Here is an 18,389-nt window from a genome sequence, read left to right as displayed (position 1 = left end):
CAAGTACAAAGCAGAGATATTTTACCCCAAGTTTCACTATTTATCATCCCTGACTAAATAACAGTCAGTGCTTCCCTCCGGTTTGAAGCACTGGATGTAAAATGGCAGCAAGCGCGGTGGTTTTTCAGAGATTGAAATTTCAGTACTATGGACAGCAGCCGTCCCCACAGACTCCGCGTCCACCAGCCCACACAAACTCAACAGAGACAAATGGGTTTTTTATTGACTTGTTTTAATCAGTACCTCTGAACAGTAGCAACAGTAAAACACAGGGATAGAAACAGCAGCGTCGGTGCATCAGCGGGGTTGTTAAAAATGTGTGTGCTTGCCAGCAGAATTAAATTACTGAAGCCTGATGATTTTTTACAACCCCGACCCAGTGGCTGGGATTAGGCACTGCAACACAAGGGGGCACAATCAGAGAGGAAGACGGAGAGAACACAACTCACAGTTTGACATGACTCGATCAGAATCCGGCCTCCTCAGATGTTTTCCGGCAGCAGCATTGGTCTGGCTGGTCAAGTGGTCCTAAACATTTCACAATTTTGTCTAAGAACTGTTGAACTGTTGAGAACCACTTAATCAGCGAGACTACACACTTTTTTCGGGGGTAAAACGTCCGTCCTCCACTCTCCAGCTGAAAAGCAGAAGCTGGATGTAGCCTCTTGAGATCCTCCTGTGGTTACGACACGAGCACACACATCACCACAACAGGTTTCAACAACACGACGGAACCTACTTGCCAAAGAATAAGTCCACAGGAAAACAAACGGAGGCCGCTTTAGTGTGCTCACCTGGAGCAGGTGACTCTTCTCCCATGCGACGGTGCTCCCTTGGTGCCATCCCAGCCCAGACTGAGTGACTGCAGAGTTCTAGCTCTTTATATAGTGTTTTGGGGCTAGGTTCATACAAGCCTCTCATTCAGGCAGGAATGAGACCCATGCTGGTCTAACCGGACGAGCTGGGTTCCACCTGCTCCACAAGGCGCACGAAGGGGCAGCCGCCCTCAAGACAAGAGACTGCAAATACCAAACTGCAAAAGTCACATGGACTTGAGGAATTTTATGTCAACTCTGATTTAGGCTTTAACCTCTTCATTTATCCCAGTGTCAGATTTGTGGGAGCTCACACTGATGAGTGTCTGATCAGCTCCAGTTTGTGTGTTGATGTGTTTCCGCTGAAGGCCTAGGGAAGCAATCTAATTTTTTATTGTGACCACATTTCTGTGAGAAACACAAAATACCTACAGTAGCGCCATCAACAATTGGGCCTTCATGCACTAATTCATACAGAAAACCACCTCGAATCAGAAATTGCTCGCGAATCTTAAGCAAGGATGTGAGTGTCAAGCAACAGGAGACGGTTATTTCATTTCAAAATTTATTTTTCATTAAAGCTTCACACACGTTTTTTGTTTGCATTTTTAAAAATACACAAAATTGGGACAATAACAGCAGTGAAAACAGCTCATCTGAAGCAATTGATATGTATTTGCAACTTAAAGTCAAAACATCAAAACTTGATAATAAATGTACATGGACCGGTTTACAGAGTAAATTGTATCAAATTAAAGAGCAGCGCTGTTGAGCCTTTACTCGTACAGACAGAAGACAGAAACTGAGGTGGTTTGGCGATGGTTTTTCTTCTTTTACATTTCAAAAGGAGAGATGTGACTCTTCCAGCTCGACGGACGGCACAAAGAAACAGGCTGGATGAGTCTGGAGGGTTTTTGTTATACCTGTTTGAGCAGACGGAAGTGAGGATCTCAGCTTCGAGACCAGACTTTACACCATACTATGCTTTAGACCCGAGTCAAGTGCCACAGTTGGTTCATACTCCAGGAAACGAAATACTTTACAAGCATCTTGCTATAAAAATAAGAATACAAATAAGATCTGTGAGGTACTCTGTGCTTCTTAGATATGATGAATATATTGCTTTAGAACAGTGCGACAATACTTATTTAAGTAATGTGCTCTTTTCAAATTTGTCTGTTAAAAAAGTTGTTTCTTTGCCATCCTTCGCTGTTCATGGAGTCATGGGAAGTTTCACAGCAGGTCTCCGTGACAGAACAGCTCAGGCGAAGCTCTGAATTCCCTGTCTTGACAGAACAATAACTCAGTCTGTTGTTCAACGTTCATCGACACAAATTAAAATCGAAACATTCAGCAGTATAATACGTTTCCTACATATGTATGTACGTGTACAAACATCGGTGCCCTTCGGTGCCCTTCATGGACAATTCTTAACTGGCTTTCGTGTGGGCAGCGATTGGCTTTCCACCACAAACAAACAAGCAGACATTCAAAAGTGAGTGCAATAGGGACATTCAGCAGGAGGGTGGGCGGCGTGTGGGGGGGGACAGCTCGGGAAGGAAGTGGACGCTAATGGAGGGCGGCTTCCTGTCGGTCGAGGCGGCGTCACCTCGCTGTGCCACAGGCGTGGGGCGGGGAACTGGATCACTCAGCCACTCTGCCATGGGGAGAAGGAAACAAAATGAATATGGAGCAGTGGTGAGGTGAGAGGTGTTTCAAAACACACACTCAAACACACACACACATGATATTCTCAGGCATTTGTGTGCAGCCATCAGGTGTGACCAGATTTGATCTGAAGACAAACTCTGAAATTCTGAGACAAAGAAGTTCAGTTCATTGAGCTTTGAAACGGCAGAAATTTCCTGAAAAACTGAAATTATTCTGTCTCTGTTCATAAAGTCATTTCAGCATAAGAGATGGAGGAAAACTGATATGTGTAAATATTTGTTTTTCAAATTTCAGCTGAAGTTGATGTTTATTTTCTAAAAGTTGAAGCTGCGAGGTGAAGCTGTTTGGCAATGGCTCCCTTACATTTCTCCATTTTTAAATTTAATTTGAAACAGTGAGGACTTTGGAGCTCATTCAGTGTTGTTTCAAGACGTGATGAATGTGAACAAACCTTTTAATACATTTGACTGTGTATTGTGTGTGTGTTAGGTGAAATACAATGGGGACAGATTGACCAATGAGATACAGATACAGGGACCAGGGGTTTACCATACAACTTGTGCAAAGCATGCAGCTGTACACACAACTGCGATACCATGAAATGTAATGTAATGTAATGTAATGATACACAACACAAAAATGGATGGACCATAGGCTCAAATGGATGTGCACAAAGAAGAAAGGGAGCCATGGTTTTGAGGGGCCACTAATGGGAAATATATAAAAAAGGAATTGCACAAATTCACATTGTGCCATTTACCTCCTCCTCATCATCCTCAACATATGAATTAAATTCACCAAATGCGGTCTGAAATTAAACAAGACAAACATGTAATTCAGAAGAAACTGTTGTGCTTGTTTGTCAGGAAAGAGAAAGCTATGAAGCAGCTAGAATAGAAAGTGTCACCTGGTTCAAGAACGGAGCTAAAAACGTTGTTACTCTAATGTTGCCGACAGCCTGGGCCTGGTGAAGACAGAACGAGAAGTGGTTTTAATTTCAAAATGTAAAAGTGATTTTATTAACGAGGATTGTGTCCGCCCTGAACCTACCACTTGAAGTGCCGTCTGTCCGTCGTAGCCTGGTTTGGCCAGGTCAGCTCCAGCGAGCATCCAGATCTCCAGGCCCTCCAGGTCACTGATGGATGCCAGGCTGACACACAGGAAATGACAGAGTTATTACACAGAAGAACATAAGTATTATTAACACAATTAAAGGGTTAGCCCAGGTGGTATAAAGAGACTGGGCAGCACATCAAGGAATTGAATCTTTAATCTTGGTCTTCAGGAGTCAGTGATGTTTGGCTTATTTCTTGAAAGGGAAACGAGCCATACTTCGTACCTTACAAAAGGCGTGTTTCTGAAATGGTTCATTGGAACAGATTTGATTATGCTTGTCGAGTGTCTCAGCTCGCGGTGTCTACTTGCCGACAGTAGAGATGCGGCGCAGATCGGAAACTATGCTGCCTGGGAGCATTCCTGCCGTTTGTGTCAGAGTGGGGCGACTGGTTGTCAGCTATGTAGGATGGGTCACTGTGTGCACAGCCGAGCAACCGAGAAACTGTGTGCGATTGTTTGGCGACCTGCTTTCTGGGTGTCTCACCTGCACAGCTCTGCTCCTGCTTCCTCCAGCTTGTCTCTGGAGAAGTGAGCTCCGGTCTTTCTCAGCAGCTTCACGACTTCCTTGTGTCTAAATGAATTATTAGAAGAGATGACAGTAATATTACTGTATATTTAAAACATGAAAACTATTATCAAACTCACTCAGTTTATACCAGCTGATAAACCTGTATAAGGAAGTGTTTTCAGAAGCTTCACTTAAGTTTAATGTTGCTTTCAAGCATTTTAATTTGATCACATTGATTCTAAACTATGTCTTGAATTTTCAGCTTTGATTGACAGAGTCAACGTGGCACTGGTGGCGGTTTGGCGAGTAGGAACAAGTTCCTTATCGCCCAGAACCAACCGCCCACACAGGAGTCACCTGAAGTGACATAAGCAAGACTACAAAATAAAACCAAAAGGCCTAAAGATGTTGATCCCTGAGCTGTTTATCATTAAGAGCTGCCCTCGCCATGTGAAAAAGTGAATTGACACAAGATGACAATTTAATGCTTAGTTCTTTGTCGAGTCAGTGAAAGAAACTATTACCCGTTGAGTGTGCTAAGAAGCCAGTATCTCTCATCTGTGAAACTGGGAGCAGGCTGGTAGGACTGGTTCGGAGGACACTCCCCACATTCGTATTTTCACCCTTTTTATTCTCTCCCTGCTCTCTGCCACCCCGTATATGGTCATCATGCTGCAGTCGCTAAAATGCGCGTCAGACATGTTGACATCCTGGTAGCAACTCAAAACTCCAGTTCGGTAACTTTCTCTTATTTTGTAAGTACTTTCACGAAGGCCATGTTCAAGGGTTTACTGTAGGCAGTGTAACGACTGCTGTTAGCGTTGAGTGCATCCCTCTGCAATTGCAACCGAAACAAGTCCACACTTGCAGTTAAGCCAACCGTTAAAATAGGACAACAGCCATTTGGCACCACACACACACACCGTTTTCACCCCGAGGCTCGACGTAGCAGCTATAGCAGAAAACATTAAACATGGCTCCTGCCACATAGGCATTCAGAGTCAAAGTGAATGAGTGACCCAAATTTAAAATCCGCTTCGGTAAAAATAAACACAGTCTATATTGTGAGGTGACAATTTGCCTAATTAGTTTGTTGCCTGGCCTCTAAACTCCATTACGAGTTGCATCCCCTAGCGGCTGCTCCCCTTCCTGTCATTTCCCACCTTCCAGCTCTTTTAATGAAGTTCCCTCTTTAGGAGCCATTAACAACATGTTTGCAGGAAACACTCCTGATGACTGAGAGGATTAACAATGGTTGCTGATGGCAAAAAAAAGGGGGGGGGGGGATTTTAAGTGTTGTGTTCGCAGCTTCATGAATGACATAACTACCGTAAGAGATCGACGAAGAGCAAACGCATCAGCTCTCACAGTTTCAAACCCAGGTGCGGTTTACCTGAAGCGTACAGCGTTGCACAGGGGTGTATCGCCGTAGCGATCTTTAGCGTAGACTGTAGCTCCCTGACTCAGAAGATACTGCACCAGACCCAGGTGGCCCTCGGAGGCCGCGACGTGCAGAGGTGTGCGTCCGTCGTAGTCTCCCTGACACAAGTTGGTGCCCTGTGAAAGAGCAGGACACAACAGGCTCACTTTATTTCAGCTGGTCGTTAAAGAACCGGTGTGGTGAAATATCGTGCCACACATAAGAATTAATTAAGAAGCTTTTGCCTCCATTATCGTCCAAAAAACATATTGACCCAGACCACTGCACAGGGTTGGGTGTTCCTATATTACAAAAAAACAGTGTCCCACGTACACTCTAAATACAGGCTTGTGTACCCTTTCTGCAGTCTGATGCTGTGTAAAGACAGCACTAGATTTTTATACGAGGAGGATGTGGATCAAATCCGTCACAAACTGTGTAGGTTTGAACGTGGAACAGATTTTATGATATCAAAGGAAGAAATCAGTCCACAGAAACTGTCTAAGCAGCGACTGCATACCAGTCAAGCCACATACATACATGTACATGTGACTGCTGGGACGTCTCAGGGCCTGCCTTACCAGTCGGGCCTGATGATTTTGTTTCACTGTGCACCAGTGTGTTTGCTGCGGCCATTAAATACGGAGAGAGTGACGCTGGAAATGCATCAGTGTAAAAAAATGACAAACCGAGCATGCTTTTAGATAAGCTTATGTGAAAGTCTAGCAGTAGGCTGTGTTCAGACTGTCACAGCAAACACCACATTGAGCTCAGAAGGCTGGTTAACCTGTTTTTGATTACAATAGGTTTTAGCTGGGGACGTTTTTCTTCCCTTAAAACAAACCACTATTTGAAGGTGTGTGTATGAGAGGGGTGTTAATGTCAGTGTAGTAAAACTGGACATGCCGATGGAATGAACAGTGAAGTTGTACCATTTCTCTCAGGGCTTTTAAAGCTTCTGTGTCGCCAATCTTAGCGGCAGCACAAGCCAGGGAAGGAGTCAGAGCGTCACGTATGGCTTCCAGTTCCTGGAGAAAAAACAAAATGTCATGATAAAAATGCTTACGTTAAATATAAAAAAAAAAAAAAAATGTCATTGTATTTTTCAATATATATTCATGCATCTTAATGACCACAACTTTAAGGAAAAGTCTGGACTTCAGTTAGGAGTGGTGAAGCCGGTGGGCAGTGGCGTCCTCACCTCCTTGCAGCTGACGCTCAGGCACTTGGCGATGACCTGGATGAAGCGGCTGTCTCTGAGACCCAGCTCGGGTTTCCCTTGGCAGCTCATTTCACCTCGCAGGTTTTTACCCATTATCTAAGACAGAGCCACAAACACAAGCACACTTTTTTTTCATTTTTCTCTTCTCCTTTCTCTGGGAAATAATCGGATCCTCCAAAACCTGTATTTGTTTACGAAGATCCAGACCTCTTTCATGGCTTTAAGATCAAGGTCCTTCTTGGCCAACACATAGGACAGCTTTGTCAGGGCGGCCTCTGGAGTCATGTCACCACCAGGTATCAGCCCGGCCTTCGCCAACGCCTGAGAAATCAAGACAATGGGTTGTCGGTTTAATTCCTTCTTTCGAAATGAGTTTGAGTCACGGACCAGATTCTCTTTTTTGTATCTGGAAAATGAATCACAAAAACTGAAAGGTCGCGTTTTCGGGGAAAAGGTGAACGTGAACTACCGTTCCAGTGGCGTATGTTGCGGACACAACGCCCCTCAGACACTGCGTGCAGTTCATGATGATGATGCCAGAGTCGGTGGCCTTCTTCAGCTCCGCTAGCAGGTCAGGGCGGTTGTCTGGAGCGTTTCCGCTGCCATAGGTCTCCATGACCACACCCTTCATGGGCGGCTGCAGGAAAGCCGCCACCTGGAAACGGACACCACCACAGTTTATTATTATTATAAACACCCACAATTTATGAGTAACTCAACTGGCCGCTCAACTGTGTAGAATCAAATTGAGGAATTAGTATTCCATGTTATTTTTCCTGCAGCCCCTTTCACTCCAAGGCGTGCTACCATCCACTCCACTAAAAAGCCCATCTGGCGCCATCTACGCAATCAATATCTTCATCACTGGTTGGCTGGCAATGAGAGGCCCTATACCACATCATTAGCCATGGCTTGTGACTAGAATGGCAGATGACTGAAATGGCAAGAAGGAAAGCAATTAATCTGAAGGTGTAAGCAAGCATAAAGTCACTTGGCAAGACCACGGCAGTTACCATAAAACGTGAGGAGAAGGTGACATTACCAGTGCCGGGCACAGTCTGTAATTTTTTGATGAGATAAGCAGTTTGACAAGAAATGTTTGACGCAGATTAGCAATGAGGCGCTCACGCAGCAGTGGCGGGGCGGCGAACAAGGGAGCCTGGTGCCTTATCAAAATAGTGCCCCACGAAGGCAGTTAAAAGCTGTGAGGAAGTCTTGATAGCCGAGCCGGGCAGCGGCAGCAGATTGAGATAGTAAAGTCGCTCCCCCAGCAGCCGCTGCAGGGGGAGGTGCACCTAAATGTTACAGTATCTGTGCCAATCCTCCCTCTTTACAGGGTGATTGGTCATGGCCCATAACTCCTTCTCATCTTTCTCTGGGCTGAGCTTTGATGGCAGTTTCCATGACTGGCAAAGTAACAGAAGATGGGTAATAGCACAATTAAATTAAGCTTAACTATATTTGATTGCAGTTTGGAGCAGTCAGTTGCCTTTGACGAACATACACTTAATCACGTTTATTGCCCAGGAGGAAAATTATTTCATTACAACACGCCTGGATAAAAATATTTGCATGGCGCTGTTAAAGTCTTTAATGTAATCCCGTTCTTCATTTGACTTAATTTAATCTGGTGCTGATTTGAAACTGTATTTACACATAAAAAAATGGACGGGTACATTACTCATAGTGGATGATTTGAAACTTCATGCAAATACAGAGTCAATAAAAAGCATGTGAACCCATTGGAACAAACTGATTTTCTGCATTACTTGTTCCTGAAATAAGTCCCAAACATTTTCCAGAGTCACATGTAAAAGACAAACACAATGTGCTTAAGCCAATAACTCACGAACAACTCTAATCTTTCTTGTATTTTTTGAACAATCCATTTACACATCAACAGCGCTGGTGGAAAATAGCAGAGGGTAAACCTGTGGATTTCCTAACTGGGCAAAACCTCCTTCAAAACCAGAGCTTCCGGTAGCAGCTGTCAGATCTGCAGGATGTTCAGAACGTCTTCAGCTCAGACAAAGTCTTGGGACGTGGGGTGTAATTAACTTTCTACATTCTACAACCTCACTATTAGGTTAAGGTTACCACTCCAAAAGGTGGATTTTCTTTGTTTCAAGTCATTACCTCGGCGAAGGAGAATAGGTTTTCATCTGCTTTTGTTAGTTTTTTTAGCAGGATTATGCAGAAACAACTGAACTGATTTCCATTAGGGTTTTGTGGAGGGTTGAGGCGTGATCTGACGAAGAACCCATTCTATCTTTAAAGGAGTCAGGATTTTTTAAGTTTCTTTAATAATATAATAGGGATAATGCATTAACCTAAGAGGAGCTACAGTATGTGCTCTCCGAGTGCCATTCTTGTTTTGTATGTTTTTACTTCAGTGTTTAGTGACATTGTCCTGCTACATCACCCAACTTACATTGAGCTTCAGCTGCTGAGCTGCCACCCTGTTCTGTATTAATGGGTCCTTTCCTGACACTTATGCCAAGTTTCATGGTAATCCGCCAAGTAGTTGTTGCATAACTAACAGACAAACACATACGAAAACCTCTTTCGCAGAGGTAATAATCATCTCTGCTCCAGTTCAGACACTGCATCACCTGCATAACATCAACGATATTTCTCATAGGGACTTACAGTGGCACAAGTGATTCCTGGGAAGATCCTGAGCAGGCCGATGTTACAGCTCAGGTCGGTGCTGACTTGAAACGTGTCTTGGGTGTCTGGCTTCCAAACCTCATCCCAGTTGACTGTGGAAAAGCCAGAGACAAATAAGAAATAAGATCAGGTATATCTGCTTCCCGACGACAGGCTCAACCGGACCCCTGACTTACCTTTAATATCGATTTCAGCTGAGGCCAGTGGACCAAGATTAGGGGAGGAGAATGCGTTGAAACTCCCAGCATCCACCTTGGTAGTGCGATTCCCTCGGTAGAGTTTGTTGTTAAAATACAGACACACCTGAACGGAGATAAAAAAAAAAAAACAGTTTCATCAACACTCAAACAAGATCAAATTTTTCTTTTTACTTCAGTAAAATCCAATTAAATACAGGGGACACAAGTTTAACTGCACTTTTTTTACTTGCACAGAAAACCACACAGTGGATAATACTGTTTTTCCTGTTCTGGTAGTTGTGTTTCAGTATTGTGAAACACTCAGGACAATTCTCCTGAGTGGTTTAGGAGACTTTTTGACCTTTGAAAGGGTCAAGAATGCTCAGAATAGTTTTTGTAGATCATGTTGCATCTTCTTAACATGATATAGGTTTATAATATCAACGGACTAGTTCTTTTCATGTATTATTTCATTCATACCTTCATCACAATTCCCTCATACACCCCATGCATAATAAAAAAGGAAAAACTAATGGAAAGCTTAAAAAAAAACAAAGTTACTACAAGTGAATTATATTTATTCTGCAACTCCACACATCTATGGCTCCTCACCTCAGGAATGACAAACTGGCCAGTGATCAGCAGCGCCCCCAGCAGGTTGCCTCTGCCATCGTTCCTTATCTCATAGATCGGCACCTAAAGACAGAACATGCCGTATCTTAAGAAGACAGAACAACCCTGAGATGCAACAGTAAAAGGTGCAGACATATTGTCTTGTGTTAGTGTCCAGCAGCCAGCTCTCACCTGTGAGCCGGTGACCACGACCGGTTTGCCCAGATGTTCACACATGAAGGACAGGGCAGAGGCTGTGTAAGCCATGGTGTCTGTGCCATGCAGGATCACAAAGCCGTCGTAGTTCTTATAGTTTTTCTGGAGACAGACAAGACAAAATTTACAAACGCACCATCACTAGTTAATTTGACTCCCCATTATGTTATATCATATGAACAATTGTTTTGATCTTATCATCATCTGAGAGCTTTCAAAAGAATACACGATATTATTTGGCATTGAATCCAACAGCAGATACCTCAATGTCCTTTCCAATTTTCACCCAGTCATCTGGGGTCATATTTGAGGAGTCCAGCAAAGGGTCGTACTCCAAGATAGTGTAGACGATCCTCTTTTCTTGTTCAGACAACCTGGAACATAGATCAAGTTTTAGGTCTGAGTTTCAGTGACTGTGTGCAAAACTATTCATGTTTACAGAAAATAAACACAGAAAGTACAAACGGTCCACAATCAGGGGTTTTAGTCATTACAGGGGTTGCTGTTCACTCAAAACCACATAAAAGGCACGTGCTTTAACAAAGGATTATCACTGTCTGATTTGTGATTATTGATTATTTGTGTTCATTGGCATTATTTCATAAGGTCGCCTCATGTTCTGGTTAAGCTTTTAAGAATACTTGAAGAAGGATGGGGATACTCTGAAAACTTAGATGACTCTATGAAGTGTAACTCAGTGTGTTTAGCCTTGTTCCTCAGGAGCAGGAAATCAAAACCTGTTTCTTACACACATACAGACAAACACACAGAGGCATTTTAAGGAGTGTATAAGGGAGGGGCATGGCAGCGGCCCTGACAGCTCTACACACTACGACTTCAGAAAACACACAAAAAGACAAACCAAGAGCAAATTGAGAGAACATCAATCGTGAGTTGGACAACACAAGCACTGGACACGGCAAAAATCAGGGCTTTATTCTACTTTTTCTTGTTTTTAGCTGCTAGTTTAACATCTAATAAATCCAGTACAAGATCAAATCAGTTATCTTTCACCGCTCCATAAAGTAACAATAACATTACTTGTTATTTGGCAAAGAAACAGGATTTATTTTAATATAATTTAATATAATATACATGTTGCTGAGACAGACAGGTCTCACACAAAGTCCCTGTTCTCCTGACTTAACTATAAAGATTTGCTGCTCGTCTCCTAAAATGATGACTCATGGTTCTAAATGAGTCGTCTCCCCTCTGAACTCTGGCTACTTTTCGAACAATCGACTTCAGATACTTTCTCCTCCGTATTTGCTTGTCCTGTGTGTATTTGAATGGGTTTTCTGAGGTTGCAGTGTGTTGAGCTTTCAGGGCCAATGAATGAAGTACTAATGCTTTGTGGGGCTTTATTACTGCTGTTAATATATCTTGAGGGTTATTTTGCGAGTCATCTCAGATTAGGTTGAAACCTTGTGTTTCTGTTTCATTCCAATTCCAAGGAAGGGAACCTTGTATGAATCGCCTCGGAGTGGAGTTTAATCGGGCCGCCCCACCTGCGACACTGCGTATAAGGCAGCTTGACTGGCTAAACAACCATGGAAAGATTTTCGTTTTTTAATCTCCCTTCTAAAGAAACAGGGTGAAACAGGGTGGAACAACCCCCCCCCCCCCCCCCCTCCGCCACAGCCTCATAACAGGGAGATATAAGCTGAATGGAACAGCAGGGGGAAGGACTTTGAGGCAAGTCCCAGTCCACCCCGACCAGACGTCCGACAGACACTCTTCTAATTAGCCTCAAGTCCACACACGACCCGAGAATGCATGTTGTCAATAATATTCAGTCCAAAGTTCCCCCAAGAAAACACTATTCATATTACAAATTTCATATCTATGAGGCGGAGCAGCCTGAGGTGGAGCAAAGCGATGCATTTGCATATATCCATGCTAAGATGCCTCATAGTGTGTCTATGTGTGTGTGTGTGTTGGGGGACTCGAGATGTGGAAGGAGATGGGTGGAGGTAGGGGGCAGGCAGCCTTGTGGCGTACCCTCAAAACATCACATGAATAAAGCTTTTCAATAAATCAATAAACCAATTGCCTCCTCAGTAAAATAAGCTTGGCAACTGCATACTATCAACAGTACGCCCATTAGACAGTATACACTCAAGGATGAGCAAACATTGCGTTGTACTGAAGGTCTAAACATTTATATAATATTAATTAAACATGTTCAAGTAGTCTAACAAATATGATATGGTTGTAAATCGTTAATATTATTTAAAAAAACTGATAAATATCAAATTTTTGACAAGCAGTTGACAAAATAACACAAGACAGCCGAGTGTCGCAGGGGGTATGGACAAGTTGTAAGGTTAAGAGAAGTCCTGAAATATTATTATGAGCCTCACAAACTGCTCACACAGCCTCAACTGCGAGTTTATGGAAAACCAGTTGACTAACAACTGCTTATATATATATATGGATATAGCTTATATGGATCCGTTGTCTTCACCACACACCACACTCCTCCCCACTGCTCTGCCGCATCCCACCGCAGCAGCCTACGTGAAGGGGGGTATGGAAATTTGTGAGAGAATGTACATTTCTGGCAGACGAGGCACCTTCTATCACTAATGAAGACCCTACAGAGACTGCTGATTGGCTGGGAGCCCACTCACAAGGGATTTTAGGCTCACTGATCCACAGCACATGGAAAAGACAATAACACAACACAACGTTAAAAAGAATCGAAAAAATCAAAACATGCAGTAGAGCAGATTAACCAGCAGGCAAATGGCAGCGATTTACTAAATACACCTAAAGAAAAACATCAGGCTATCCCCCCCCATGCCACACTTTAAAGCAGATGGCTTGTTGGTTACAGAGATGACATTCACAAGTGCAGGGTTAGACACACAGAAATACTTCAGGCAGTGCAAACAGCTCTGAACTCCTGAGTCCTTCGTGCTATTTGCTCCTCATGCCAAAGGCCATGTTGGCATGCGCTTCCTGTCAGGCGAGCACACCCTAAGCAGAGGCTCACACCACTCTCATGCACAATGCAGGCACACACAACGCTGCCAATGCTACAGCACCCTTGAAATGGCTGGCCAAACTGAGACATCGGCTTCCTGTAAAAGCAATAAAAGCATTTCATGATCATTAAAGTCATTGTTATTGTATATTGGGAGTCAGTAATTTCGATTCAATATCGTCTTCTTCAGATATGAAATGGATCTTTCACTGTTTAGTGACAATAACAACTATACTCTTGGGTACATGTTATATTCATGAGGATGCAGAGTTTATAGTCATTTCTAAATTGATTAACGTATAGCAATAACCCGCCTTGCAAAAAAAGTCAGACGAGCATGTCTATGATTTAATTTCCTTGGCAATGGTCTGCACATACATTAAGTTAAGTATTTCAATACAAGCTACATATGAGCTACTCAACAAAAACCTTAGCTGTCAAGGACAATAACATAACAATGCATGTATTGCATTCATTTTTTCATTATGAAGATAGGTAATACTTTGCCCTCTATATTTTTTTTCTTTGAATAGCAGTTGAACATGTTACTGATAATTTTTCTGTTTAATTGATTTTCAAGGTCCATAACCACTACCAATACCTACTGTTTCTGTGCTGGGACCTTACATGATGATCCTTGAGGCAACAGATTTGAAATGTATGCACATGAAAAATATGACAGTTTGATAAGGTTAGTTTAATATTTGTAAAAAAAGGCTTTTATTGAGAAGAATCTTTGTGCAATAAAAATTATTTATTACTTGTACAATCAAGATGTGATTCTTTACACTAAACTGTACCAGAGAAGAGCAGAACATATGTTGTATTAGTTCTTCAAAATATTGATTGAGCAAGGAGGTGGGCGCACTTACGGCAGGACCAGGGTGTCCGCAAAGGAATAGTATTCATACAGGAACGACTTCTCGGCATAGATCGCATCATGGAGGAAGGGCAGCTTGCGCAGGTAGTTCACTAGTGCATTGGGTTCTGGTGCGAGCCCTGTGGGTTAAAGAAACAGAAAAAGGCGATACTGTTAATCCTTGCCCACTAGGGAGAAGAGCAGAGTTAACAGACCATCACAACACCAGACATCAGTCTCATACTGAACCCTAGTGGTACATGTAAGAAATTACATTTTTACAGGTGTTGAAAAATCACAGTTATTCTTCCTATCCACACTGAGTAAATAGTATTTAAGCTATGGATTAAAGGATATTCTGAAATACATAATAAAAAGTATGTGTGTGTGCTCCCAGAAAGCGGACACACACAGCCAAGGGGCTCCGCCCGCTCGCTCGCTCAGAGAGATACACACATTGAGATCAGTAATATTTCGCCAACTAAAAGATGCGTCACATTCTTTTACCCGACGGTTGATTGATGTACATGGCTGAAGGAACATTTATTTCAAAGGCCTATGCCATTGTATTTTCTCCTCATCTTCATAAGAGTTTGATGTAGCAATAAAATGTCAACAGTTTTCTTTATTGTTGGTCTATAATTTCATAAATGCAAAAAACTATAGTTTATATATTTATATATAATATAGTTTTTATATTTATATTATACATATATATATTATATTTATATAGTTTATATATTTATATAAACTATAGTTATATATTTAAATATATTATAACTATATAAAAATAGTTATAAAATGTGTTATCAAATATGTTTTGCGGCTCCAGACAAATTGTATTTGGGGGAAGAGGGAGCAAAATTACTCTTTTGATAGTAAAGGTTGCCGATCCCTATTTTAGACAGACCTCAGGCTCCTTGCTCTCTCTCTCTCACTTACTACCTTACTTGAATGTTCATCCAAAAGTTGAAGTAAATGTACTGTGGTGTACTCGGGGTTCACCTCTAGGTCCTATGTTTTGAACCACTACTTTCTGCCTCGTGGACACATCACCAGGAGCACAAAAGCTTTACATTGCTGTGTCTCCTGGGAAACTTGACATGTCTTTCAACTGTATTTTTTAAACATCAAGAAATGGATTGGCAGAGAATTTTCTAAGCCTCAGTCAGGAAAAGATCTCAATGTCAAATCAATGAGTCATTTTTGCCTCATAACCTTGAAATGTCACTAAGAATGTCGTTAATCATCCAAAGAACATTGGCAGCATGTGACTGCATGTTTCTCTCTCCTGGACACTATAACATCCTTTGTATCACCCGCCGGACGGACTCTTTTTATGCTCTACTTTCTGGTCTGCCTAAACAGAATATACCTAATCTACAGCTGATACTTTTTGTTTGTTGGTTTTTACTGAATATATTTTGCATAGCACTTTAACTCTTTGGAAGAAAAGTGCTATTAATAGAATCTTAACGATACAGAGACAACTGCATCCCAATAACATCTCTTCCTAAAGGGATATATCACAGAGAGAAGAAACTTCACTCATTATGTAGTCCCTACTATGCCGATGGAGGGTGAAGTGTTTTCATTTGAAGTGGTCACTATTTACTTCAATTCAATTGAATTTGGCTGCAACACTGTTTACAGCTGAAACTCCAAAAGTGTCTTGTGGACTCAAAAACTTTTGGAGTTTCCCGGAAAAACAGTGTTGCAGCCAAATTCCCACGCCCACTCCCACTCAGTATATTTCCAATGCATTTACAACACAAAAACTAAAAAAATCTACTACTGATGGGCGGCCTTGAAAAAGACCTGTTCTAGCTTGTACCAGCAGCCGGAGGGACCTTTGGATGTTAGTCTCCCTCCCCACACGCTCCAAATGTTGCCCATTACCTCGCGTAAACAACCTGTTATATTATTCATTGAAAAAATATGGTTTTGGTTTTGGTTTTGTATTTATATAGCGCTTTTCTAGTCTTGATGACCACTCAAAGCGCTTTACAGTTCCGTTTTACATTCACCCTTTCACACACACATTCAAACAGTGCATCTAATCGCAGCACTTTGTTATTATAGAATAGCGTGTGTTTTTACCATTTTCTGCCAGGGGGTACTTTAAGGTGGTGCTGGGGGTGTAAGCCAATTTTGTCAATCATCATACCGTCACGCAGAATGAAAAATATTGACTATTACGAAGTGGTTGGGTTTCTCGATTCTCTTGTATTTGCAGTACGCACTATAAATAGTGATTTTTTGAACTCGTACTCTTTCCCTTAATGCCTGCCCCTTGAAGACGTCCTGCCACGGTGGTGCACGGAGCATCTACTGTGTGCGGCAGTGTGGCTAAGCTGTTTGTATTATGGGACTAATTCAGGGTGCGCTCACGTGTTGTTGACACGCACGCTCCCTGCTCATGTTAGAGCGAACACACCTGCACGCACACATGCACACGAACATGCACACACGCGTACACTAGATACTGCTAGGCAGCAGAGCCGTTACATCAGTGAGACTCAGTTACCTCCAGGATGCATAGTCATCCCGATGGTTCCCCCGGTGTTGAGGACCAGGACGTTCCTCTCGGCAGCGTGCACCAGCTTACTGGTCTCCAGCGAGCTGCAGCTCGACAGCTTTCTCCTCCGGCATGTCTGCAGCTGAGCGCGAGTGGGAGAAATGTCACTCGAGTCACTCAGGTCCAGTTTAGTTTGCGATAGAGCATGGGCCAGTGGTGTCATCTTGTCCGCCATGATTCGCTCTCGGTTCTGTCTCCTTCACAGATTCACAAAGTCTCCGGTTCACAGGCGCTGTCAGTGAGTCAGTGGCAAGACGGAGGGTGCTTTTCCTCCGGCTGTGGGTGCAGAGCAGCGGGGGCCATGGTGAATATGTTTCCCAGCACACGGGGGGCGGGACCACAGCCCTTAACCTTGTGAACGCTGTAGCTGATTATCGAGCGACTGTGGGTGACGTCACACTCACAAACACATCCTCGCTTCACTGGTTTAACGGCGCCAGTGGGGACAACTCATCATGTAGTGCTGCTTTAGGTCATGGAGGTATTTAATCTGCCTTTCAGCATATAAGCCTCATGTTTCAACCATATACGTATATAAAGATGGATGATGTAAAAATAAAAAACACTTTTTTAAACAAGGAAACAGAAACGCTGGAGTGCTTTTATTCTGAAAAGGCAGACAGAAAGTGTTTGTCTGTGACGTAAATTCATCAGATAAACATTAAAAACTCAGGCAAGATAATTATCACTGTTTATTCTGCTGTGAACCACAATGTTTATCTGTTTATATCACACATGTATTTACACCACTTCCCGAATCCGTTTCAGAATAAAAGCACTCCAGGGTTTCACTTCCTAAATCCACTCATCTGTTCTATCGGGCCTTTGATTGTTATCGACAGACCAAAATATGCGCATCTTCATACCGTAAAGTCCTGACATTTAGCTTAGTACATGAACCAACTTGTTCTTGATGGAAATGCAGGAGATCAACCTGCAACCCCACCGTCAGTATCAGACATACAGCTCGTGTGAAAAACAGACAACCGACACACAGCTGATCTGCGGCGCTAAAACAAACCAGTGAGCGATGCTGCCAACTTTGGCGACTTTCTCGCTTAATCTGGCGACTTTTTCAAATCCTTTTCGAGACTTTTTTTGTGTGAAAAGCAACTAGCGAAAAATAAAGCTACCTTTTCTGGTGTTATTTGAGGCGGTTACACTCTGCGTCCACCAAACTGCGAATGAATAACTTCTCGAGTTCTGCGAAGTTGGCAAGATATTCACAGATTAAGACTTCCCGGATCAATACGTCGTCAGCGAAACGGTGTTAAAGCTCAAACGCTGCATAATTCACACCGTAGTAATGTGGACAACGAGCTACAGGCAAGTTGTCGTCACTGTGAGTCGTCCTCCGTGATTGACACTGAAAATTGTTGTCTACGTACAGCTTGCTGAGAAACGAGTGAGCAGGGACCATCTACAAAGTGCAACACCGAAAAGAGATATTACATAAATATTCAATAACCACACTGTTATACTGTATATTCTCACAAAAATCACGTCACAGGTCCAGGGAATCCTGCTGACTATG

General features: G+C 42.7%; 1 protein-coding gene across 3 annotated transcripts; it reads right to left on the bottom strand.

Moving 5' to 3' along the window:
* Positions 1-1,363: 1,363 nt before the first annotated feature.
* Positions 1,364-18,206, bottom strand: aspg (asparaginase homolog (S. cerevisiae)). Of its 3 annotated transcripts, XM_062397129.1 has the most exons (18): positions 16,805-18,206; positions 14,291-14,417; positions 13,480-13,515; positions 10,692-10,803; positions 10,406-10,531; positions 10,214-10,297; positions 9,599-9,725; positions 9,402-9,514; positions 7,222-7,407; positions 6,960-7,073; positions 6,732-6,848; positions 6,463-6,558; positions 5,504-5,667; positions 4,087-4,173; positions 3,537-3,636; positions 3,394-3,450; positions 3,247-3,294; positions 1,364-2,472 (listed from the first exon to the last, which is right to left on the bottom strand). In XM_062397129.1, exons 1-18 carry the CDS (start codon positions 17,028-17,030, stop codon positions 2,464-2,466), a joined length of 1,929 nt encoding a protein of 642 aa, XP_062253113.1. In that variant the 5' UTR covers positions 17,031-18,206; the 3' UTR covers positions 1,364-2,463. The 3 variants fall into 3 exon arrangements, with proteins under 3 accessions (XP_062253113.1, XP_062253115.1, XP_062253114.1); XM_062397131.1 differs by lacking the exon at positions 3,247-3,294; XM_062397130.1 differs by lacking the exon at positions 13,480-13,515.
* Positions 18,207-18,389: the final 183 nt, after the last annotated feature.

Source organism: Platichthys flesus, chromosome 10 (genome assembly GCF_949316205.1).
Source record: "Platichthys flesus chromosome 10, fPlaFle2.1, whole genome shotgun sequence".
In the NCBI taxonomy this organism is placed as follows: domain Eukaryota; kingdom Metazoa; phylum Chordata; class Actinopteri; order Pleuronectiformes; family Pleuronectidae; genus Platichthys; species Platichthys flesus.
This window is presented reverse-complemented; position numbering and strand designations above follow the sequence as displayed.